The 26,363-nt window shown below is 31.8% G+C and overlaps 3 protein-coding genes across 4 annotated transcripts in view; 2 read left to right on the forward strand and 1 right to left on the reverse strand.

The window, feature by feature from the left end:
* The window catches only part of LOC126879050 (unconventional myosin ID), a 243,180-nt gene extending 241,678 nt beyond the window's left edge, over nt 1-1,502 (reverse strand). For both annotated transcript variants that reach the window (XM_050641936.1, XM_050641935.1), the window contains exon 1: nt 1,246-1,502. In XM_050641936.1, the coding sequence (XP_050497893.1) occupies nt 1,246-1,334 (89 nt within the window). In that variant the 5' untranslated portion in view covers nt 1,335-1,502. The remainder of the gene's footprint in view (nt 1-1,245) is intronic.
* A 5,022-nt stretch (nt 1,503-6,524) lies between these two features.
* The window catches only part of LOC126879054 (ankyrin repeat and zinc finger domain-containing protein 1-like), a 112,969-nt gene continuing 93,130 nt past the window's right edge, over nt 6,525-26,363 (forward strand). Inside the window, exon 1 of the mRNA XM_050641947.1 lies at nt 6,525-6,681. Within this exon, the coding sequence (XP_050497904.1) occupies nt 6,622-6,681 (60 nt within the window). The 5' untranslated portion in view covers nt 6,525-6,621. The remainder of the gene's footprint in view (nt 6,682-26,363) is intronic.
* LOC126879055 (ADP-ribosylation factor-like protein 6-interacting protein 6) lies at nt 6,639-24,233 on the forward strand. The gene is made up of 3 exons (XM_050641948.1): nt 6,639-6,928; nt 7,121-7,355; nt 17,001-24,233. The coding sequence occupies exons 1-3, from the start codon at nt 6,775-6,777 to the stop codon at nt 17,104-17,106; spliced, it is 495 nt and encodes a 164-aa protein (XP_050497905.1). The 5' UTR covers nt 6,639-6,774; the 3' UTR covers nt 17,107-24,233.

Genomic DNA, 26,363 nt, shown 5'->3' on the forward strand with positions numbered 1-26,363 from the left:
TTTCACACGAAACTTTCACATACGTGCCTTAAAATTGTACTTTTAACATTTATATCATAAATAACTATTTTTTTAATTTTTGTGTATTTGGATTTGTCTACCTCGGGAATAAGATAATAAGTAATACTTAAAGTATTTTATAATTCACTTCGTCTGTTTGTCACTATGTCTGAGAAATCTTGTAGCCCGGATAATCAAAAGGGTATAGCTCAGTGGTAGAGCGTTGGACTGGAGATCAAGAGGACCCCGGTTCGAATCCTGGTGTTTTCTGATCTTTTTTAATTTTTGGTATTGTTTTAATAAAAATGTTTGGAAAGTAGTAAGTAAAAATTAATTTAATCTTTAAATAAAATACAAATAAACTGTCCAAAAGTATATTTATTTCATTGAAATCATATTTAGAAGTATAAATTCTTACGTGCTTACAAAGTACACACACATTCTTTTTTTAAAAATTTGTCAACTTTGTGGCGCCACCTCCGCTAAACGGTGGGTGATAGACATATGCTGTCGGGAAATAAATAGTAGGAAATATAGTCCTCTTCATTTTACTATTAAATAAATTTTTTGCAAAATGTACAGGAAGGGCTACGTTTCGCAAAAACCACAAATTACCCTATTTAAAGGGATAAAAAGGGGGGTTCCGGGGCGAATTTTTTTAAGAAAAAGTTAGTCTCATAATAAGCACCCCTTGATCGATATACCAGAAAAAAAATAAAACCGGACTTGTGTCCATTTTGCGAGGTTCAACCTGTGTTTCCTACACTAGGATTCAGATTATGGAAATTCAAAATGTTATTGGAAGCATTAAGTAAAACTTTTAGACTTAAACTAAAGCGTAAACTTAAAAAAAAACTTTATTAGGCAGAACTTTTGTTTTTGATGTCTAAAATTCAATTTTCTGTGGAGTTTTGTGTTTGATTTTGTGAGTAAAAACGAAAACACCGGCATTGGTATTATTTGTTTATATTTTTGTTTTCCTGTACTTATATATAAAAAAAGTTTAATCCATTTAAAATCACCCAACCCACCGGCTATTTCGAATATTCCGATTCCCAATGGTCTTGTTCCATTTTTTTCATGGGTAAGGTAGCTAAATATAATAATTCAGCAATTTTCAAGTGAATGTGAATTATTACACCTAAGTACACGCATTGTTCTTTAATAATGTATTCACCTGTCGCAGGTAGGAACGTCCTCATTAACAGCCAACGGTTCATTAATACAAAAAGCGTAGGTACTCACCTGAGTTCAATATTCTTCATAAAATTGTCCAGGTCAATTTTGTCCATGAGGACAAAATCGCCTACGCCAACTTCTCGTTGCATAGCCATGGTATAAAGTTGATTTTTTCTGCTGTAGATTGTTTTTAATCACCAACACTGCACTTCATTTAATTCGATTTGATTTGGTGAGTCAACGCGATTTATTTATAAGCTTTTCGTAATCGCTGAACGCTCTAGTATCTCAGAAATCACCACACGGACTGATTTGAATTGAAAATGAAAATAAACGAATTCAGCTGGATAACCGTGAAAAGGAATACGAATTGAGCATCGACATACGTTTTACGGTGTTTTTGGTAGTTATTCATGCAACGCTTAACGGAAGGTTAGCATGTTTTTGGACGGTGTTTCGAAAATAACTCAAAAAGTAATAGTGGAGTCACTGAAAGTGGATATAAGCTATTACCTCCGATTTCGTTGAACCTCCATCGATTTGCATGAAAATTGGTGAGTGGTTAGAGGATATATCAAGGAACAAAGGTGACATGGTGCCAACTTGCGCTTTTACGCTGGGGGTGGATGCCACCCCTCTTCGGGGGTGAAAATTATCTTAATAAAATTAACCCTATAATTCGATAGAGGGACAAATTTCAAGCAAAATTTGTTATATAAAGTTATTAAAATAAATCAGAACTTTTTGAGTTATTAAAGATCAAAAATTTTAATTTTTCTTAAGAAAAATGCATGTTTTTAACCAATTTTTCATCAATAACTCAAAAAGTGTAAGTTTTCACAAAAAAGTTATTATTATCAAAATTAAAACTAATAAAAAATGAAATAAACTCCTTACTAGAAAAACCTTTTAATGTTAACTAAAAGTGAGTTATAGGTAATTGAATGTATATTTTTTTCGGCGAGTAAAAAACTCTAAGTATTCAAGCTGAAATAACGGGAAATTGATGCATTTTATAACATAAACTTATTAAATATTTGTCAAAGTACTTAAAAATATCTATTACATGAGTCCCCGGACATGTTGATAGCGTTAAAATTTATGCTCAAAAATTTTTTCAAAATTTATCTTTTAAAAATTTTTCCAAAAATGTTATGGTTTTTTTTTAATAACTTCGTTCGTGTTTACGATATCAGGTTCATCTGAAAACTGTTTGAAAGTTAATTCTAAGTGCTATCTAAACGTGTTAAAAATAATATTTTAAACTACTTACTTTTTAAAAATAAAAGGTTAAATGACCCCGGTTGCATGGTTCCCACAGCAAAATTTAAGATTTAAAAGTTTCTATCTCGGTTATTTTTTACCCTATAGAAATAGTAAAACAGGTAAAATATTTGGCACAGAAAAAACTAAAATTTAATTAAATATAATTTTTTACGTATATGAAGTATTTTTGGAGTTATTATCAAAAGAATATGAGAATTACAATAATTTTAAAAATTATGATTTTTTAAATTATATCTTTTTTTTCAAAAATATGCATTCTAAACCGGTCAAAATTATCGAAAACATTAATTATGCTAATATAAAGAAGTTCTTGCAAGGATTACTATAAATTTTAATTTTTGTGGAAATGGCGTATGTTTTTTTTTTCACTTTTTCCTAAAAAATTCGAAACGGTTCTTTTATTTTCATTATAACTTGCTTAATTTTGACGCTATTACCTTGTTCTGAAGCTAATTTGATAGGTATTCCAAAGTAATTTGACAAATGTTTAGCAGGAATATTTTATACACTGCATAGTTTTTCCGTTATTTAAGGTTGAATACTTAGATTTGAATACTCGTCGAAAAAAATACACATTCGATTGCCAATAAGTCACTTTTAGCTAACATTAGTTTAGTTCTTTAGATGAGGAATGTATTCAATGTTTTATTATCTTCAATTTCAATATTAATAACTTTTTTGTAAAAGCTTATAGTTTTTGACTTATACGTGAAAAACCGATTTAAAACATGCATTTTTTTACGAAAAAATAAAATCTTTGGTCTTTAATAACTCAAAAAGTGTTGATTTATTTTAATAACTTTATATAACAAATTTTGCTTATAATTTGTCCCTCTATCGACTTATGGTATTATTTTTAATAAAATAATTTTCACCCCCGAGAAGGGGTGGCATCCACCCCCAGGGTAAAAGCGCAAGTTGGCATCATGTCATCTTTGTTCCTTAAGGTATCCTCTAATTACTCATTAATTTTCATGAAAATCGATGGAGGTTCAACGAAATCGGAGGTGAAAACCTTCAGTGACTGCACTATATAAGTATTTTATTGAAAAATACTCTACTGTGTATGTATAAAGTCTGTAGGCCCATTAGAAGCAGAGTTGTAGTTAATGAAAAGTAGATTATTATTTAATAAATATCGAATATTTCAACGTGAAATAACCAAAAAACAGAATTTTTCGTGGAAAACTCATTACAGCTTTTTAAAAGTATTAAAAAATTTTTATTTTTTACAAAAATTTTAACATCAAAAGTAAAAAGGCCGTATGACACTATGCATTTTATTGTATCATTTCTAATATCGTTTCTAATATGTCAAAAAAATGCATAGTGTCATACACGGTACAAGTTCTTATATCAGAAACGATACAAGAATTTGTGTCATACAGTTTCTTGTACAAGAACTGCGCCAATTTGTGCGCAAAGAGCATAAAACGTAAAACCCGCTGGTAAAACATTTAAATGTCATAATGGCGGCTGAAAATGGGATCTTATGATTTATGTCTTGATGAATTTATTTGTGTTTTTGTAGCTATTATTTATAAAAATTTTATTGATACTTAATATATGGACTACTTTTCTACTAAGCTCCTAATAAAGTTCAAACTATAACTTTTGCTTTCATTGTGTTGAATAATTTTTTAACGGAGGAGAATACAATAGTTCCTAATTTGGAGCAAAGTGAAGATAATTCTAATGCAAATATTTTAGCACAACTATCAAAAAAAATAAAAAACACAAATAATCAGCCTTATCAAACAGTCAACGTAAAAATTCTGGTTAACATTAAATGTTAAATTTATAAGTTTTTAAAATATAAATTTTATAAAATCCTTAAAATCAGCTGTAGACGCAGTACTACGGTACCAAAATGTAACGTGACACAGGGTGGCAAATAAAATTTCGACCAATCAAGTGCCGAATTACAGGGCACAAATGTACAGCCGGTTACTAAAAAAAACTGATATTTACGACTCTTTAAAGCGTATTTTGTAGATTATTTCATTTATAGGAGATTCTTACCAATAAAAAGCTACAGAAATAAAAATTAAGCTGATTATGTTTTGATGATTTTAACTTCCAATCGTATAGTAAGATATTTGATCACGTATTTAATTCTGTTCAATCAGATTAAAATTATACTGAGAATTATCTACTGTAGAAAATTACCGATAGAATTTTTTTAAGTAGATTGTTTCTGTTTAATGGCAACCAGTTTCCTAGTTTTGACAACTGTCACATTAAGGAAAATATCCATAATATACGTAATTAAAAAATAATCCTACGAATATCACACGACAGTAAGAATAAATAAGAAAATAATCTTCATTTTTACTCAAATTTGTTGTCATTGGGCAATAGCCACTCGAGCCCTGCGGGCTCTCCTGTCTATTGCCAGACAACAAATTTTCGAAAAACTGTCGCATTATTTTCAATTTATTCTCACTCTCTTGTGATATTATACCCGATAATTTTTGATAATTTCCCGTCGTCAAGTAAATTACGTCAGATGCCCTTCGTTGCTATGAAAAAATACATTCAGTGACATTAATGACAATTAATGTTTTAAAAATTATAAAAGTGATTCCTTTCAACCGTCAAATATTGATAACAACTGTGTGTTTAATTGTACTAATTTGTACTTTACGTAAATAAATTACAATAAAATTTTGGTTTTGCACAGTTTTATTCATGAAATAATTGCAACAAATTGCACTCGATCTCTAAAATTAATATAGAATTGCTGTTGCTGCACAGTAGATGAGCATATGCAAATATTCTAATGTGTAAGCTTCTACGACGTAATTGGGTAGGACTTCAGTGTTCACAATTTTTAACAGCGCACCTAGTTTCTTACAAGAGTTTATTCTTGGTAGCGGTGGTCTGCTAAGTGGGTTTGTTCCATTAAACTCTTGTACGGCGTGAGCCATTTCGTTTACTAGGCTATCACGCAACTCGTTGTTTTCCTGCGGTGTATTATCAGGTTGAGTTACTGGTATGGGAAGCTCAGTGATCTGCTTATCAGGGATTTCATTAGGGACTTGATCTAAAACTAGCCCTTGGTTGTTAATCTCCCGTTCGACTTCGCTTTTGATGGTATCGCGTCTAGTCTCTGGGATAAGATTATTTCTTATGATTACCCGCTATTGATCTGATACTCGTTGCTCCGATACTTGAATATCTGGGTACATACTCTCTACAAAATTCGGCATACAGCTGTTGTCGGTAGCCGATCGTTTCTTGACCGAGGTTTGTCACCTTGTAGTAGAAGCGCAAAATGTTTTCATTAATGGACACAGTCCATGTCATGCGCTGCCTCGGTCGTCCCGCTTGAGTGAGCGCCGGCTGATATTCCAGCGCAGCACCTTCAGCGGGTGGAGCTCTTGCTGTTGTTTGGCTCACTTGTGGTTGTTGTTGTTGGGCTGTAGCTGATTGTATAACAGGGACCCGCCTCCTCAACACCCTGCCACCGACGTCCCGCATGCTGTCACGTCCAGCGCCGGCTCCAGACGTGCCCTGGCGATCCCCAGGCAGCGGCCCTAAACATAAATTATGATTATCCAATTATTATTATTAATATTAATAGTACAACTTGGCGCAATTTGAAAAAGGTGGTTTAAAAGGTTTTTTAAAATTTAATTTAAACTGTATTATTGCATTTTTAACACGTTTGTAGAAAAAAACTATTAAAATTTGTTAGAATATACAACAATAAAAGTAAGATGTTATTCTATAGTTGTTATGATTTACGTATTGACAGTATAGGCAGTTTTGATGTAATGTCAAGAAAAATATAAAAACGGAATGTCAGTCGAGTCCAAGTAAAAGTTTTGTAGATATTGCCTGTAATTGAGAATGAGTTAATTATAATTGTTGATATATATAAGACGTTTGTAGAAAAAATATGGTATGATATACGTGTTAAAAAGTACACTTTTAAGGCACTCATGTGAATTGCAGAATTCGCTTCGCTCATTCTGCAAACTTTCACATGCGTGCCTTAAACGTGTACTTTTAACACTTATACAATCATAAATAACTATAAAAACATACAGCGACTATCAAAGGATTACTAAAAGCACGCCCTATCGGTTCAGTATATTCTACCAGACTAAACGTAACGTTTGTCGTAACTAAGATTACAAGCATGTTGCAATGTCAGTGTCATATGTCACCGACCAACTCCTGCAGCGGCTTACGTCATACATAAATAAGGTAAGTGAATTTAATAAGAGGATTTTCACTTTCTATAAAATTTTTGAGCTTTTTAAAAACCGAGCTGGTAAATATAAGAATTTTTAACAAAACATGTCGCGGCCACGGTACAATGTGCGTTTCTCGATAAGTCCGGATAAAGTTAACTCCAAAGAAGAGCAAACGGTATGGACAGAATGGAAAGTAGCTGTTTATGGATTAGTGATATCATTATTAATTATAGTTGTGAAATTTTTCACCAATTACGGTAAGTTTTTCATGTTTTACCGCTTTGAAGTTCCCGAAAACACCAAAATTAGGTTAAGGTTATTATTAGTAGGTCACTGTAAATATAGAAAAATTAATGATTACATGTATATTTTTAGCCAAGCCAAAAATATAATTATAATTCGTAATGTTGCAATTTCATAACATTCTATGATTGCTTATACCTTTTTAGGAAACCAGTTAGAAAAAACATTCATTGAAGACAAACTGGTGTATTACAAAGTTTGGTCTGAAGATGGACAAGAGATGTTTACAACAACATGGAAACATGCTGCCAAATACAGTAATATCTGGTTGCCAATCGTATGTGGTGTTCTGAGCTCCTATTTCACTTGGATGATGGTTTATTTGGATTCGAATGAGCCTGGCGTACAACCACCTAGTCCATTCTCGCCCAAAAAGTACAAGTATGTATTTATTATAGCTTTAGTACTATTAACAATAAAGATTTCTTCTTCCCCTTAACTGGATTTACAACTCGGAGTAAGTCTTCGCCGCATCAACTATAGCCCTTCACCTTCAACAATCTTGAGCTTAGATTTCCCATTGTCATACCCCAAATTTTTTTTTGCTGGAAGCCGTCCGTGCATGCACCCTGGTGGCACTGCAGCTGTTCAGCTTATTGTGCTTTCTTCCATTTGTTCTCATGACACCCAATCCAATATAGCAGTGCCCTTCACTAGCCTGTAAAGGTCCATTGGGTTAGTGCCATACACTGTCAGACTTGGTGTTCAGTCTCCATATATTGCTTGTCCCTTACGATCCAGTGCCTCGCAATCGCACAATAAATGTCTGACTGCCTCGGTCTCTCTATTGCATAGTCTGCAGCTGAGATCTCCGTTATATAGTCCTATCGTGTGTAGGTGTCCTTTTACTGGAAAGTGTCCAGTTAAGAAACCTGTAGTGATTTTGAGCTGATTCCTGTTCATCCTGAACAGTTCTTCAGCTCTTTTTGCGCATATCTGAGGTATAAATCTCTTCGCATGCTTTTGCGTGGGAATTTCTTTCCAGTATTCTTTGTGCTGTCTTCGTATCTAGCCTCTTAATCTGTCTCTGATTGTGCTTTTGGGCACTCCCAGTGCCGGTTCTGGACCGAAGTATCTTGTTGCTGATCCTCATCTAGCAAGTTCGTCAGCTTTTTCATTACCAGCGATCCCTTGATGTCCAGGCACCCAAATGAGTTTTACCTCATTATGTTCCGCCAGGGTGTCAAGTTCTTCGCGGCATTCCCATACAAGCCTTGAGGTTATCCTTGGGTTCTTTAAAGCCCTCAAGGCCGCTTGGCTGTCTGAACAGATATTGATTCTCTTATTAGTATAAGTCCTCAATCTGTTTATCCATGCACAGTGCAGGATTGCATATACCTCATACTTCAGATGTCTGCCAGGATCTTCCCATACCTCTCTGGAGTGTATTTTCACCAGAAACGTATTTCCATTTTATATTTGGGGATAGAATGGTCTGTTATCATTTCCCATATCGGATCCCCGCATATATCTTTGATGCTGCAGTGTCCTTTGCCCACTGCAATTTTGCTTTGATTTCCCTGCAGTCTATGTAACCCCATCCTTGCCTCACCCTTCACTGTGATGTGTAAGGGGGGAAGGTCTAGTAAGGCTTCCATTGCTGCAGTGGTGTGCCTCTCATTGCTCCTGTTATGCTGAGACAGACAAGCCTTTGTATATTGCCTAACTTCTCTATAGCATTTCTCTGCTGCACCTTTGGCCACCAGACCAATGCTGCATACGTTATTGTGGGCTTTACCATCATGTTGTATATCCAATACATCATGTCCGGTTTAAGTCCCCATGTTCTGCCATGTGTGCGTCTGGTCACTATTAAAGTGGCCATCGCTCTTTTGGTTATTGGTTCCAGGTGTTTTTTTTTTATTTTATGGGCAAGCCCATTTCTATAAAAATAACAATAACTTAATATAATATAAAAAACAGACATACAGAAATATAAATATAATATAGAAGTAAATATGCAATAGGAAATAATATCATAAAAACAAGTTAACAAATTACAGACGTTTCACTCAAACATTGATCCCATGTAAATTTCTTTTAAAACGACTGATGGAGTTGTCGAACAGTTGTAAATTGTAAAGGGAGTTTGCTAAATTCAAGACTCTGGCTACGAACAAAAAAGTGAATAATTATACCTATGGAATGGTACATCAAATGTTCGCACTTGTCTAGTGGTGCGAGGTGGTACAAACAGTGCAATATTATTAAGTACTTGAGAACAACTACATATACCATTTAAGATCTTGAATAATAGTAAAAGGTTCCTTTGTTTTCTCCGGCTTGCAAGAGAGGGGACTTGCATTTGATGCAGGTATTGATTCCAGGTATGCCTTGAGTATATTATGACTCCGAGATATTTTACCTCCCTCTCCCCCTTTAGGGAAATCCCCATGAGAGTCATGCCCCAATACTAGATAAATGGGTTTTAACACCATCCTTCAATATTCTTCTGGGACAGCTTACTGATCTACCGTCTGGTCTCTCAAAAACACTGTCTTGAACACTCTGTCTTCCTCTGATCTTAACACATGACCTGCCTATCTTATCCTGTTAGCTTTTATATGTCTGACAATGTTTTCAGTACCATATTCATCTCCACTCTCCTGTCAATTTATCTCTGTGAGGGCCAAATATTCTAAGAACCTTCCTTTTTAACACCAATAGCTTATTTATTTCCTGCTGATGTAGAGTCCAAATATTATTAAATTGTGTAAATTCTATTTTCAAAAGCCTTTTAGTATTCTGAATTGGGATTGATATTGCGAAGATATACCTAATAGAATATAAAATAGTGACGTTGGTAAACAAAAGAAATTTAAAAAAATTTCACATGATGAAACAAAAATAATACTTGTAAATTACAAAACATAATACTTGTAATTTCGTAAAAGATGTCCCACAAGCCTTTTGTTTATAATGGAGTATAATGTATAATACGAAGTATACCTGAGAGCAGGGCTTCTTAAATTTTTTTCATCAACAACCCCCATTTATGATTGTGAGTTTCCTGGCGACCCCATATAAATACAGTGTGCTGGAATAAGTGTTACCCCCCCTTATTAACTTATTTATTTTTAGCACATAAGCAAAACGCTCGGACAGGTCGATTTTTAAAATAATCATAGTATATTATAGCATCAATGTTTCGAACTTTACGCGATCCCTCTTCAGGTGACAGGCATAACTTCAACTTTTTGAAGTTATACTTCTTTGTTGGGCTTCTTTCAAAAATAAAACTCGGATGGCATTCTATAACTTAATATATTTCTTGATTTAACTTTCATAAATAATCATAAAATGTGTTCTTCCCTAACCTCATAATCTCATCCTCTAACCTCTTCCTAATCTAACCCACCGAACAACGTTGTTCGGTGTCTAACCTAACTTCATCTGTCAGCTGTCCATCAAGTCAGTCAAAGGGCTTGTGGCTGGTATGCCGAAACCATGAAAGGCCTCTAACATTAGCCGAAAATTTAAAGTTGACTACAACTCGGCCATACCTGACCCTTTGATCGACCTCGATCAACTCTCGCTAAAACAATACAATATTATAACATAAGTAACATAAAAACATAAGTGGCATAAATGACATAAGAACATAAGTGGCATAAATAACATAATTATTGCATAAATCACATAAGAATATAAATACATAACCCAATACATAATACAAATTAATCACATCAGATAGAAGGTTCCTACAATAGAAACTTCTGTTCAAAATATGTACCTAATGATACATCTTAATATTTGACATAAGTAACATAATGTATAACATAACATAATGTGTTTACACCAATAAAATTAGTCAACAAATCATAATGTCAACCTAATATCATCATAAACGTGTCAGCAACATAAGAGTTTCAACAATAATGTATAATACTGGCATAATATCTCACTCATGACCATAAAGATTACCTTAAAACAGGTTACATAAAAACTAAACACTTTGCCTTCATAATCATAATGAAACTTAAGGAAAATATAAAAATCATAAACATTGACTCTAAGAAAATAAGTACATACTAACTATAGATTGCACTTGCATAATTAATTACCTCCATCATAAGGCTTCATACGTGAACTATCTACTACTCCATCATAAGGAATTTGAGTATTTTGAAATCCTATAATATCCCTAACTACATATCGATCATTCGGTAAAACTTTATCCACAACATAAGGTCCTTTATACTTGGGTATAAGTTTTTTATTTACATTTGGTGTGGTATCATAATTCCCAATCATAACATATTGTCCAGGTCGATAAACCTGAGACGGTTTATGACTTTTATCATACATCTTCTTAGATTGTTCCTGAGAAATCTCTATTCTTTCTTCTGCATTTGCCCTAATGTCGTTTAAGCATCTTTCTTCTTCATCTAACAACTGTAATGTCTCTCTAACATTATCCCTAACTTTACCTCTTTGGTCCCTACCAAATAGGAGTTTAGCGGGTGTTTCTTGTGTAGATCTGTTTAAACTATTATTAATGCTGAACTCTACCTCACTTAGTGTTTTTTCCAATTTGTCTGATTCTCATTTGACAGTTTACCTAACATGGGAGTTGATAAACGATTTATTCTCTCAATTTGTCCATTTGCTCGGGGACAACCAGTAGCAATAAGTGTATGCTTGATTTCATATTCATCAATAAATTCAGAAAACTCTCTTGATGTAAAACAGGATCCTCGATCAGAGATTATCTGTTTGGGAACCGAATAATAACAAAAATAATCAGTTAAATGTCTAATTACTTCACTTGCATCTGTACTTGTACAAGCATAAAATTTGACATACTTGGTAAATGCATCAATAATTTCAAATATATACTTTTGTTTTCCTACTGCTGGTAGTGGTCCATAGTGATCTATGTGAATGACTTCAAAGGGTAGATTCCCTTTAGGTATATTATGTAAATAGCCCTCCTGTTTACCTGATTTAGGGTTATATTCAATACATTTCAAACAATTTTTTATATACTCCTTAATTTTCGTTTTAATTTGGGGAAACCAATACGTTCTTGTAATTAATTCATAAGTCTTGTCAACACTAAAATGACCCATATTGTTATGATATGTGTGTAAAATATGACTTTCCATATCTTTTGGCACATAGAATAAAATTCTTCCTTTGATCTTTCTATAAACTAGTCCATTCCTTAATTCAAAAAATGTGTGCTCAGCTTCTTCTAATTGCTTTCTTATACGGACTATATTTTCATCTGTGGTCTGTCTGACAGCTAAAGTCTGCTCTAATGTATTTCCTTCTAAGATTAGTACACTATTTATTCTACTTAAAGCGTCAACATGCTTCATTCGCTCACCTGGCCTATGTTCAATGGTGTAGTTATAATCCTGTAGAGTAAGACACCATCTCATGATTCTAGGGTTTATATCTTTTTTGGACATAGCTAATTTAAAACTATCACAATCAGTTAAAATCTTGAAAGGAATTCCCTGTAAATACACATGAAATCTTTTTAGAGAATAAATTATTGCAAGACATTCTTACTCAAAGCTGTGATATTTTGTTTCATAATCAGTAGTTCTTTTACTGAAAAAGAATATAGGATGAAATTTCCCATCTGCTTGTTTCTGTAATAATATTGAACCGTAACCCTGTGAACTAGCATCACAATGCAGTTCAGTTTCTGCATTTGGACTATATATAGCTAAAATAGGCTGAGATATCAATTTATCCTTAATTGTTTCAATAGCTATAATATGTTCTTGTTTAATCTCAAATTTTGAATTTTTCCTCAGTAGATCATAAAGAGGTTTAGCTATAATTGAAAAACTATTAATAAACTTTCGAAAATAACTTGCCATACCCACAAACCGGTGTACCTGTTTAACATCAGTTGGTACTGGGTAATTTTTTATGGCACTAACATTGTTAGGGTTTGGACTAATACCCTTTTCAGTAACAAGATATCCTAAAAATTCAATTTTCTTGTGCAAGAATTGACATTTGTCAAGTCTAAGTTCTAATAAATTGTCAACTAGAATTTGCAAAACAGTCTCTAATATTTCAATATTTTCAGAAAATAATTCAGTAGCAATAAGTATATCATCAAAATAGATTAGAATTTTTTCCTGTTTAACCAATTCACTAAATACCTTATTAATAAAACGTGCAAAAACAGACGGACTGGATGACAAACCAAATGGCATCCTTCAAAATTCATATTGCCCATTAGGAGTAATAAAAGAAGTATATTTTCTTGAGTCGGTATGTAAATTAACATGATAAAAAGCATTTTTTAAGTCTAGTCTTGTGAAATATTTTTTGCCTTTTAATTGATCCAATTGATCTTCCACCAATGGCAAGGGAAACTGATCTCTTACCAAGTTTTTATTTAAAGTTCGAAAATCAACACATAAACGATAATCTCCAGACTTTTTCTTTACAAGTAAAATTGGTGAACAATAAGGTGAACTACTTTCCTGAATAATATTTTGTTCTAAAAGCTCTGTAATTATTTTATTTAAAGCTTGTTTTTCTACAAATGACATACGTCTTGGACGAAACGCAAAAGGTTCCGATTTATTTAAAATTAAATTCATATCAAAATTAACTTTAGGTTTATCTGGTCTTTTCACATGTAGATAATTTTTAGTAAAAGAATCTTTAATTATGTTTGATTCAGCATATGTTAAAGCTGGATCTAAATTAAGGCAATCATCTTCCTTATTTTCAATAAATAAAACATCAGAAAAAGGAAATTCATATGTATCAGTAACTTCTTTCTCAGTCTGAATCTCAACTGACTTTGAAAAAGTTACTTAAGTTACTTGTATACCTGGTTGTGCAATAAAATCTCTACCTACTATAGCAGCATATGACATTGTATTGTTTGGTACAACATAAAACTTTAAATTTACCATAATTTTATTAATACATACATCTTTCTGAAATGTACCTACTATTTCCAAAGGAGTCCCATTAATCCCTGTAAATTTATTGTTTTCCCCTGTAGGTACAATTAAATTGTGTGGAACATATTTAAGTTTGATAATACTAATAGGTGAACCACTGTCTATTAATGCACTAATGTTATAATTAGAAAGATTAGTTCCTACCTTCACAGAGTATTCTATGTTTACCATATAGGGTTGCACTCCTGCTTCTTGCACAACATTCGTTGTACTATCTGGCTGAACTCGCTCTGGACAGTCTCTAAGTCTGTGATCCATCTTTCCACATTTGAAGCATGAACCTCGTTCCCTGCGTGGCCTGGTACAGTCACCTACTTTGTGTCCCTCTTCATTACAATTGAAACAACGGATTCCAGGACGTTGTGCTGCTGGTATGGAACTTCTTTGGCGTGAAGTGCTAGCTGTACTCTTCGGAAATCTATTATGATTAAGCTGTGGGGCAGTCTCGTTTACCACATTGGACATTCGGCTAAATAGATCCTCAACGGTTTTAATTTCATGCAACATCATTCTAGCTTGACTCTGAAGTGTTGGATTGTCAAAACCCTCAATAATATACTGGATTAGCTCACCTTCTGGTACTCCTGCACTATTTCCTAAGGTAATTTTCTCTTGGTAGTACTTAGTGAACTTCTCACCTGCTTTCCACCTTCGCTTTTCAAAGTTCCTGCGCAGCGCCACGATATCTGCCTTATTAGAGAACATCTTTCTCATTTCAGCCTTTAGTGTTTCCCAATCCATCATAACGTATTCAACTTTGGAATTGAACCAGCTTTTTGCATGGCCAGTCAATTTTCCCATTGCTATAATTTGCATAATATTGTCAGGCACATTATATACACTTTGTACCGCATTAAGTCTTTCTAACCATAGCGTAATGTCTGTGTTTTGACCAGAAAACTCCGGTAACAGGTTACCTATTTCTTTGTTACTAAAGGACGGCTCTTTTTCTCGTGGCTCTGTACTTGTTATTGTTTTTGACTTGTCCTGATATACTAATAGGGCTCTTACTGTCGACTGGATCATATCTTCTACCGTAAACTGTTCCTGCAATGGCACTGTAGCGTTGGTTTCGCCGGCCGGGGGGCCTGCCGGTATACTGGCTTCGTCCTCTGCCTGCATATTGTTTTGTTCCATATCCCACTTCTGAGTTGTTGGGCTTCTTTCAAAAATAAAACTCGGATGGCACTCTATAACTTAATATATTTCTTGATTTAACTTTCATAAATAATCATAAAATGTGTTCTTCCCTAACCTCATAATCTCATCCTCTAACCTCTTCCTAATCTAACCTAACTTCATCTGTCAGCTGTCCATCAAGAAGTCAGTCAAAGGGCTTGTGGCTGGTATGCCGAAACCATGAAAGGCCTCTAACATTAGCCGAAAATTTAAAGTTGACTACATCTTTACGATTGAGGATGAAATTTTATACTTGCCTGGCGCATGCGCAGACAGACAGTATGTAGTTCGTTGCTAATCTTTCAAATTATGTATGTATCAGCGCAAATAAGTCATTAAAAGAATATATTTATATTAGTGTTTTTAGTAAATGTATTATTTATTATAATTTTTGTGTCTTTGGATTTGTCTTCCGCGGGAATAAAATATTTTATAATAATAGTAAGTATATTTACTTTAAATTTTAAAGTATTTTTTCACTTGGTCTATTGAATTTGTCAGTATGTATGTGAAATCTTGTAAGCTGTCAAAGCAAAGGGAGTTTGGCTCAGCGGTAGCGCGTTCGACCGGAGATCGAGAGGTCCCTGGTTCAATTCCGTGTGTTATCTAACTTTTTTTTATTTTTAGTATTATTTAATAAAAATTTTTGGAAAGTAGTAAGTAAAAATTAGTTTAATCTTTAAATATAAATAACCTGTTGAAAGTATATTTATTTCGTTGAAATCATATAATAGAAGTATAACTTCTTACGTGCGTACAAAGTACACACACATTCTTTTTTTAAATAGGAAAGTACATCATGTGACATCTCATTTAAAAGCTTTTGAAATGCTGATTTCCTTGGCCTCCTTTATTTTTTGCCTCCACCCTTGCCTGTCTGTGGCTGCTCTTCTCCATACACAGACTCCTAAAAGGGCTTGTGCGTCGCGGTTTACTGTGTCTTCCCAGCGCTTTCTTGGCTTTCCAACTGGTCTCTTTCCCTGCATTCTAGCATTCAGTGCTCTTTTTGGTAGCCTATCCTCTCCCATTCTTATCACATGTCCGGCCCATTGCAATCTTTCTACAAAGAAACATGTATAATACTTTACTCCTATTTGAGAGCGTAGGCGCAAAATGTCGGTCGAATTATTTTTAAATGCATTCATTTTTTTCGACTTCTGAGAAAACTAATAAATATTTTTGAAAAATTTAAACGCAGAATGAAAGATTACATTATTACGGAGGGCTGAAAGTCCCTTAGCCTAAACAAAAAGTTTCTTTTGAATGATTAATTTGAAATTAAAAATCAGACTAAATTTTCTCTTTTTTTCACCTCTGTGACTTATTAAAATAAACATTATAGAAGTTCTTAGGGACTCTCGGCCCTCGATAATACTGCAATATTTCATTCTGCGTTTAAATTTTTCAAAAATACTTATTAGTTTTCTCAGGATTTGAAAAAAATTTAAAAATAATTCGACCGAAATTTTTCGCCTACGCTCTCCAATGGGATTAAAGTATTATACATTTTTGTAATCAGTATTTCAAAAGCTTTTAAATGAGGTGGCACATGATGTACTTTCCCATTAAAAAAAATCAAAGTTATGCCGGCCACCTGAAGCTGAATCGCGTAAAGTTCGAAACATTGATGCTATAATATACTATGATTATTTTAAAAATCGACCTGTCCGAGCGTTTTGCTTATGGGCTAAAAATAAATAAGTTAATAAGGGGGGGTAACACTTATTCCAGCGCACAGTATAATGTAGATATAAAAAAGATGCATAAAATCTTTCGTGACCCCAGAATTTTGCTATGAGACCCTGGGGTCGCGACGACTAGTTTAAGAAGGCCTGCCTAACAGTGATATCTATTTAAGTTCTGTGTTGATCTTATTTTTTTAATGAATGTTTATTTTTAGGGAACAGTCTGGACACACTTTTCATCTGAACTATGTTTTTGCCATAATTATTGGATTTCTAGTCAGTGGATATATGTTTATGAGAGGAGTTTGTATAGTATATTGAAGTGCTTATAATATATTTAGGATTCATGAAAAATGTTTACACAAAACTCTTATATATCATCACAATTCTAAAAAAATTGAAAGCTATTAATTAAGTTTAATACACTTTTAACAAATATTTAATTTATGGCAAATTGGGGTATAATTGTATAATAAATATATGTTCATTTCAACATAAATAGTTTTTGAAAAAACAAATTACTGCAGTGCTTCAAAAATATGACAAACGTTAAGCAGCATGTTACCTACCACATACAGTTGTTCTGTTGGATATTTGCACAAACGTAATAATTCATTTGCAAACAAGTTAAATCAAAATATTAATGGCCGGTTTCCCCAATGACAAATAGTATTAGTTTATTCAATGAATAAAGTTATTCGGCCAATAAACTGACACCGTTACGTTTTACTAACGTCAAACAACATTTTATTTTTATTTATTTATCGAATAATTATTTACTCTTCGAATAAATTGATAGGTTAATCTCAGTTTAAATATATATATAACAAAGAAAATTCGTCAGTTTAACTTTAAGTGTGCAAGTACTTGGAAGGGATACGAGAAACCATCATGCGCGAATAGCGGAGAAATCTTGCAACTCTCCTAAATAAATCATATTGTCAATTGAAATTGTCAAATTGACGTATATTTCATACCTACTGTCATTGAAGTAGAAAAATGATATGTTGCTCCACAATATTGATATTGTAGGATTGCATTCATTAGCAAATACTTTCGTTACGAATTCTTAAATTATTCTGACATTTGCAGAATAATCAAAAAACGCTATGGATAGGTTGAGCATGTCATTGTCAAGCGACAGTCAGTCAGTCACATTTGAGTAGAGTGTGAGTAAAGACGACGATGTGAATGCAGACGGCATTTCATATCATTAATGATGAAAGACGTATTCATATATTCATATTCTTGCTATCAAACCCTGTTCAGATGTCAAGTGTTAATTACCGTTTAAATAAGTTATATTATACTTGTAATTTACGAGTTCAACAATAAAGTGTTCTATCCTTCTATCCTCATATCGACCTGTGGAAAATTAATCAAACTCTAGACTCTAGACAAACAGAAGATAAAATCCTACAATATTATGATCAGCAATTATTTTATAAAAGTAAATTTAATTAATTGCATTTTGCTTGCAGTACTGCATTTTAATAATTAATTTTATTTACTACATACAATTACGTATTTTTTATGGGAAATAAGCCACAATTTTACTAAAAAATGAATTTATTAACGTTTCGAAGCCCAAATCGGGTTTCGTTGTCAAAATACAAAATAGTATTTTGTATTTTGACAACGAAACCCGATTTGGGCTTCGAAACGTTAATAAATTCATTTTTTAGTAAAATTGTGGCTTATTTCCCATAAAAAATACGTAATTATAAAAATGCCACAAGGAAATAGCTTCAGAACAACATTACTACATACAATTGTTTACCTTTTAATAACATAACCTAAATCTTACTTTTTCTTCTTATAATTTTTTTGGGCTATGGCCTTGACAATTATCCAGCAACCAGGACTAATATAATAGGGAACTTGCATAAATTTTTAAATTCGAAAAAAATGTTATAAATCACAACAGAACATAATTTAAAACATGTATCAAAGATAAAAAAGTTTTGTTTGTCTTTCGTTTGCCCTAAAGACGATTAAAAATTCAAATTAAAACAGGTGGTCCAAAACGCGTCGTGACGTCACTGGGTTGTACATTTACATTTTTCCAATAAAGTAAACAGAATTTTAAATTAGACGTTATAAACGTCAGTAGAAAATACATTTATGTGACGTTACAAGTGTTTTTGATCGTTTGAACTATTCATAGAAAATTTTTCTTTTACAAAATGGTTTTATTTTCAATAGTAAACCTTCGTTCCTTTCCTTCAAAAACAGTATAAAACTCTAATTTTAACAAACTGGTATATATTATTACAATGACATACGATAAATGTCATTAGAATATAAATATTTTTCATTTTCCCTTATAAATATTTTTGACTTATTCCACGACGATGAGCTGGCCAAATACCCAAGTAGGTGGAGGCCAATAAACTAAAGAAGGGGAAGAAGAATATACCTAAATATAAGGTTGTGTCTAGGTATACGTTAACGTGTACGCAAATAAAAAAGTTAGAGTGTCTGATTTCTTATTTTTTATTTGTTTAGTGTTTGTTTTTAAATTAACTATGGAGTGTGGACAGTTATTTAGTTCTTTTAACGAGTTTAAGAACATTTTAAAACAGTACAAAAAAGATAAGAGACGATAAATTAATATATATTTTTTTAGTTATAAATGAAATAGTATTACCGTCCAAGATTAAAATAAAAGGAAGGCCTAAGGGCCGGTTGTTCGAACGCTAATCAACAATGATCACTATCAAATATTTAATTACTGTCACCAACTGTCAATGTCAACTTTTATTGGGTTGCTGAAAACATAATTATTGATTACAATTATGAAATTAGTTAATCAATTATGTTAATAATTGTTATGTTAATTGATTAACTAATCTCATAATTATAATCAATTATGTTTTCAGCAACCCAACCAAAGTTGACATTGACAGTTGTGACAGTAATTAAATATTTGATAGTGATCATTGTTGATTAGCATTCGAACAACCGGCCCTAAAGCTTTCACAAAAATAATTAACTTGTTCTGAAGCTATTATCCTTGTGGAATTTTTGTAATCAACTATTCTAAATGAGAACTAAGCCACAATTTAACTAAAAAATTGATTTTATTAACGTTTCGACGTCTAAACCGGATGTCGTTGTCAAAATACAAAATATTATTAAATTAAACAAAAATTGCTTAGTAAAAAATTTTTTCTAATAATTTATTTAATCTGACTAATTTTTGTATTTTGACAATGACATCCGTTTGGACGTCGAAACGTTAATAAAATAATTTTTTTAGTTAAATTGTGGCTTATTTTGCATTTAGAATAGTTGATTATAATAATTCACTTACATATAGAAATTATTTTAACAATATTTTGTACCTACATGTCATGTCAACTAAATACATATAATTATTTTGCTAACCTAAATATATACTTTTATATATACACATTGATTTATTACAATTAAGTTTGAAACATTTGAATAGTTCTGCTTCCCTTCCGTTAACAAATATTTTTCTATCAAACAAACACTAAACATATCAAAATAGCATGTACTAAAATGTATAGTCACTGCGCAAGCTAAATAATGACGTCACTGGCTTGATGAAGTTTAATCGCGTCTACCTAACTTTTTTATTTGCGTACACGTTAGCGTGTACCTAGACACAGCGAAATATAACCATAATCAAAACTAATGCAAAACTATGTGACGTCACGGGCCGTTTGAACTATTTTATACCGTAGAAGATTTTAAATATGTATTTCTAAGTTATTACGAGTTTTTGAAGAGTGAAATTTTGGAAATCTCATTTTTAAACAAAACTGTACATTATTATCTAATAAAAAAAATGTGCAAGTTCCCTATTGGCCAATATAATTAAAAGTGCGAAAAATGTTGCTGAGCTATGAAACCAGGTGTCGCGTGTCGCGTCGCTTTTCCGAACTTGCACGGTCCCAATAAAAAGTAATTCGTGAATAATTTCATGCATGTGCAAAGATCTGCTAAAACAACTGTACAGATTATGTTAAATCTCTAGTAATCAGCCTACTATTTTGTAGATAGGATTTGAAATAAAAATAAAGTTTTACATCATATTAAGTATAAAATAATTTATATATAAAAATTTATATTATGACAACCAAGTATTTTGTACTTTAGTTTGCACATTAAGGGATGTTGGTAAGAAGGAATGATAATTTTTTTTATTATTATTACTAAGCTTTTGAATGATGAAACTAATTATTTTTTACATTGGTTGGCAGCATTAGTTATTATATCATTTTTCATGTATCTTTAAATAAACAAGTTATTAGGTACAAAATATAAACGATTTTATTTAAAAAAAAATTGTTTATATTATTGGCAGTGGAGCTAAATAAAATACTTATATATTTTTATTAATGTTTTAGTCTGGATGATTTATTGCATTGACACTTAAGATAACTTTTTTATGTGCAAAAACCTACTATTTATACTTGAAAGTGTGAAATATTTGTCATTGATGTCACTTGAATTTTAAAAACAATTTTTTAGGAGTGTCCTAAAATTTTCTTAAGGTATATAATGTAGTTTTGTTGTCTATATGAGATAGTCCAATCAGCACAAACTGTGGATTGCCAATTTCTCTGTAACTGTCTAAAAACATTCAGTGTTGTCGTTTGGTTACAAATGAACTCAATGAATTACATTTTTTTTAAGATACCAAAGTGAAGGGCATTTTAAGAGAAATTGTCCTTAAATGGAATATATGTTATGATATTGAATGTTGCTGTATTCAAATTTTTTGAAACTATATTATTTCTATTAACACGTTCACTGCATATATTTTGTTGAGTTTTTCACCCAGAGGCTGAATTGAGCTAGTGTGAGTACTTCTCACACTAACCGTTGGAATGTAAGTAAACACATGTCGTTCAGTGGCGACAACCGGACTAGAGAGGGAAACTGAATGTTGCTGGTGAGCGACATGTGCAGCAAATGTGTTAAAATTTATAATAATTTCTATTTTTATCTCAGGATTTTTGAAAATATATATATATATATATATATATATATATATATATATATATATATATATATATATATATATATATATATATAACAAGGTTGAAATATTGGGGTAGCAGCAATCTTAAAGAAAACTCTTTATAATAATTCCAAGCTTTCGATAATGTTTATTATCATCTTCAGGGAAACTACAAATATAAATATACAGTATTTAACAATTAGTCTAACTAAAATCAATAAAAATTGTTATCTTTGTGCTATCAAAAATCCAAAACACCATAGTTTTCTCTCACTAAATCAAGTGTCTAGGATCCCCAGAAACACAAAAATAACAAAATATTGCTCTGAGAAATGCAGAGCTAATACTCTCACTAGAAACACCGCATATCACAGAACAACCTTACTAAAAAATTATTATTTATATGTTTTGGTACTTACATTATTATATATATATATATAATACCAATTAGACATACATAATTTTTAAAAAAATATTTTAGCTTTTATCGCTTTATACTCAGATTTTTATAAGTTTTTATATAGTTTTTACTTTAATTTATATTATTTACTATTTACCAAGACAAAATTTCATTGTTATGTCAGTATTTAACAACTAGGCTCTACATCCTCAAATAATGTAAGTACCAAAACATATAAATAATAATTTTTTAGTAAGGTTGTTCTATGATATGCGGTGTTTGTAGTGAGAGTATTAGCTCTGCATTTCTCAGAGCAATATTTTGTTATTTTTGTGTTTCTGGGGATCCTAGACACCTGATTTAGTGAGAGAAAACTATGGTGTTTTGGATTTTTGATAGCACAAAGATAACAATTTTTATTGATTTTAGTTAGACTAATTGTTAAATACTGTATATTTATATTTGTAGTTTCCCTGAAGATGATAATAAACATTATCGAAAGCTTGGAATTATTATAAAGAGTTTTCTTTGAGATTGCTGCTACCCCAATATTTCAACCTTGTTTCCTAACTATTCAGCAAAGATTATATACCTGTTATATATATATATATATATATATATATATATATATATATATATATATATATATATATATATCTCAAAGGTTCATGCATATTATCAAAAATCATTTTATAATTTGGTATAGATGACTACATGTTGTCATCTAGAGTTTGCTCGAATTTACTCGTAATATTATTTATTACAATATCTAATAAACTGTTATCTTAATATGTATATTGCGTCAGAAAATATGTATTTTGTGTTGGCATAAATTTACAGGTCATTAGAAATGCCCGCTCGTCATCTAAGAAACCTTTTACACTCAAAAATTATATATGACGTCATTGACAACTATTTTGTTCTTGGTTTATAGCTCTCATTAGTAATAGTGAGTCATATAAAGTTAGAATATGGTAAAAAGGTAAGAAGGTTCATATGCAATGTAATAATCCAGTTTTTACTAATTTGACAAATTTGGGGTCAGTATTTAAATGTTTAGGTTTATGTATTGATGTTGTGGTTATTTTTTAGGGATTCATTTATTTATTTTTTTAACACAACATTTTTGTAGTTTAGGTTTCCCATCAACATAAACTGCTATATAGGTATTTCCTTCAAAGCCAATGAAATATTTCAAATGTCTATTTTACCACTGAATTTACCCAACTTTCTTATTAAAAAGGACTTTGTTTTTTCCTTTCATGAAAATTGAAGCCTGGTCTGTTCTGAAGTCAAATATTCTATCATCTTAGTTACAGAACACCCAAATTAATAATCTATGTAACAATAAATACATTCAACAGAAATCTACGATTCATAACTGATATGAACGAGAATTTAAAAAAATATTTTCAAAGTACTCTCAGAACAATATTTAATATACAATAGATGGATGTGACCAAAATGCAAAGAATAAAAGAGTAATAGAAATGGTAAAATGTAGATAATGTAGTCATATGCTGTAGATAATAAGTCATAAACTTATTAGAATTCCATTTTTCAGTGTATTAATACAATTGTGTAATCCTGAGTTTATTGTGAATTCATAAATAATCCAACAGTAATCTCTTTACCAGGGTGTATTTATCTATATTCGGAAAAAATTAAATTGGGATATTAATCACATTTTTTTTGTATTGAGTAAAAATGATAAAACGGATGAAACATTATAATGTCTATACCCGAAACATTTAGGAGCAGCTGTAAAAAAATGGAAAGACACTTTTTACTTTCAAGAAAAATGTTTCTTTTTTGGAATGTACGAAATTTTAATTTACTTGAGTGTCAAAATTTTATATTTTTATAGAATAAAACACTTTTTCAGGGAAGTTTAAAGTGAAATGTGTTTCCTAATCAAAATAATTAGTAGATAGTGTATATTTTTATCAGAAGAGTTTGTTATTGAAATGCTTATTTATTTTTATATATTTATTTTTATTTTTTAAAGGAATGGATTGTATTTAACTTTGTACAATAAAAAATAAAACTTTATTGATGCTTTATTATTTATTTAGCAACCAATTTTGCTAAATAATCTAAAATAATCAGTAATTAATAGACGGAGAGGCAGCGCCGAAAAATCTCTCTGAATTTACTAAAGCTAGTTTTTTCACAGTTAATTACCGTGATTGTGTAGAGAAACATACTGCGGTCGGTCAAGCGAAACGTAGAACAGGTGGTACTGACAGCTTGTCAAAGTTGCTTACCTGCGGAGGTAATTAAATCCATTTACTAAGGCTGAAAATCAGCACACACATTCTAAATTGAATATAAATAAAAGTTATTATAGTCGGTCAGCTGTATGACAGGACAGAGCCGGTCGGTCGGCCCCAATGAATGTACAGGGTTATTCACTATATTTTGACCCCCTTGTAAACTGCTTTATTTACAGAATTGGAAAAAAATGTAAAATACAAAACAATTGGATATGGTAATTGAGTCAATACTCGCAATCTTTAGTTTGTATTTTTATTAGTTGTTACATAATCGTGGGGCAACCGGTTTCGAGTCTTACAATATATGACTCATCATCAGGCCCAGTACAAAAAAGTCTTCTTCAACTATCCTTGTGGGAGCTGGTGACTGCATGTACATCTTTAGCTGTGGAACAGTTTCAATGGCTGTTATCTTGTAGTTTGTATTAAGAAGACTTTTTTGTACTGGGCCTGATGATGAGTCATATATTGTAAGACTCGAAACCGGTTGCCCCACGATTATGTAACAACTAATAAAAATACAAACTAAAGATTGCGAGTATTGACTCAATTACCATATCCAATTGTATAATGGACTCGCATTGGCAACCCTTTCATCATTTTAAAATACAAAAGTTATTCGATGTTTTAATTATGATTTTTTGACATATACAGGGTGTCCAGAAACTCTACCGACAAACGAAGACAGGAGATTCCTCAGATAATTCTAAGACAATTTAACCCAATTCACCTAGTCCGAAGATGCTTCCTAAGGGAGCTAGAGCTCTTTGAAGATGGCGTCTTTGAACTAGTTTTTCTTAAATACCTCCAGAACGCTGTTATTTAGAAAAACGAAAATTGGTATGCGTATTCACTTTCCAGAAATGAATCGATTCCATCCATTGCGAATTTCTAGCACCGGTCATAGGCGTCCGTTTTGGGTATGGCAACGGTTATTTTATCGCCTAACTTTTTTGTCTTTAATTTTTAAGCATTTTTGACTCTGAATTATTAAGTTGTGAGGTATTCTAGTACTAAAAGTTACTCTTACTTTAAGTCGATAGGATACACCGTTTTCTAGAAAAATCGATTTGAAATTTTTTCGTTCTTTGAATTTCAAAAAAAAGATTAAAAAAAAACTATTTAGAAAGATGAAAACTGGTACATTTATTTATATTCCAGAGATTAATCGATTTCATTAATGGCGAATTTCTAATACCGGTCATAGACGTCCGTTTTGGGTTGGTCAACAGTTATTTTATAGCATAACTTTATTGTCTTTAATTTTTAAGTATTTTTGACATTAAGATTATTCAATTATGGGAAATTCGAGTACTAAAAGTTACTCTAGCTTTAAGTTTGTAAAATACATCGTTTTTTTTTAAATATTTTTCAATTTTTTTTTCAAATTCCCAAAACTAAAAACTTTCAAATCGATTTTTCTAGAAAACGGTGTGTCCTACCGACTTAAAGTAAGAGTAACTTTTAGTATTAGAATACCTCACAATTTAATAATCCAGTATCAAAAATGCTTGAAAGTTGAAGACACAAAAGTTATGCGATAAAATAACCGTTGCCCTACCCAAAACGGACGCCTATGACCGGTACTAGAAAAGCGCAATGGATGGAATCGATTCATTTCTGAAAAGTTAATATGTATACAAATTTTCGTTATTCTAAATAGAAGCGTTCTGGAGGTATTTAAGAAAAACTAATTACATGGCGCCATCTTCAAAGAGCTCTAGCTCCCTTAGGAAGCATTTTCGGACTAGATGAATTGGGTTAAATTTTCTTAAAATTATCAGAGGAATCCTCTGTCTTCGTTTGTCGGTAGAGTTTCTGGACACCCTGTATATCGTACTAGTGACGTCATCCATCTGGGCGTGATGATGTAATCGACTATTTTTTTTAAATGAGAATAGGGGTC

This window comes from Diabrotica virgifera, chromosome 1, assembly GCF_917563875.1.
Source record: "Diabrotica virgifera virgifera chromosome 1, PGI_DIABVI_V3a".
NCBI lineage: Eukaryota > Metazoa > Arthropoda > Insecta > Coleoptera > Chrysomelidae > Diabrotica > Diabrotica virgifera.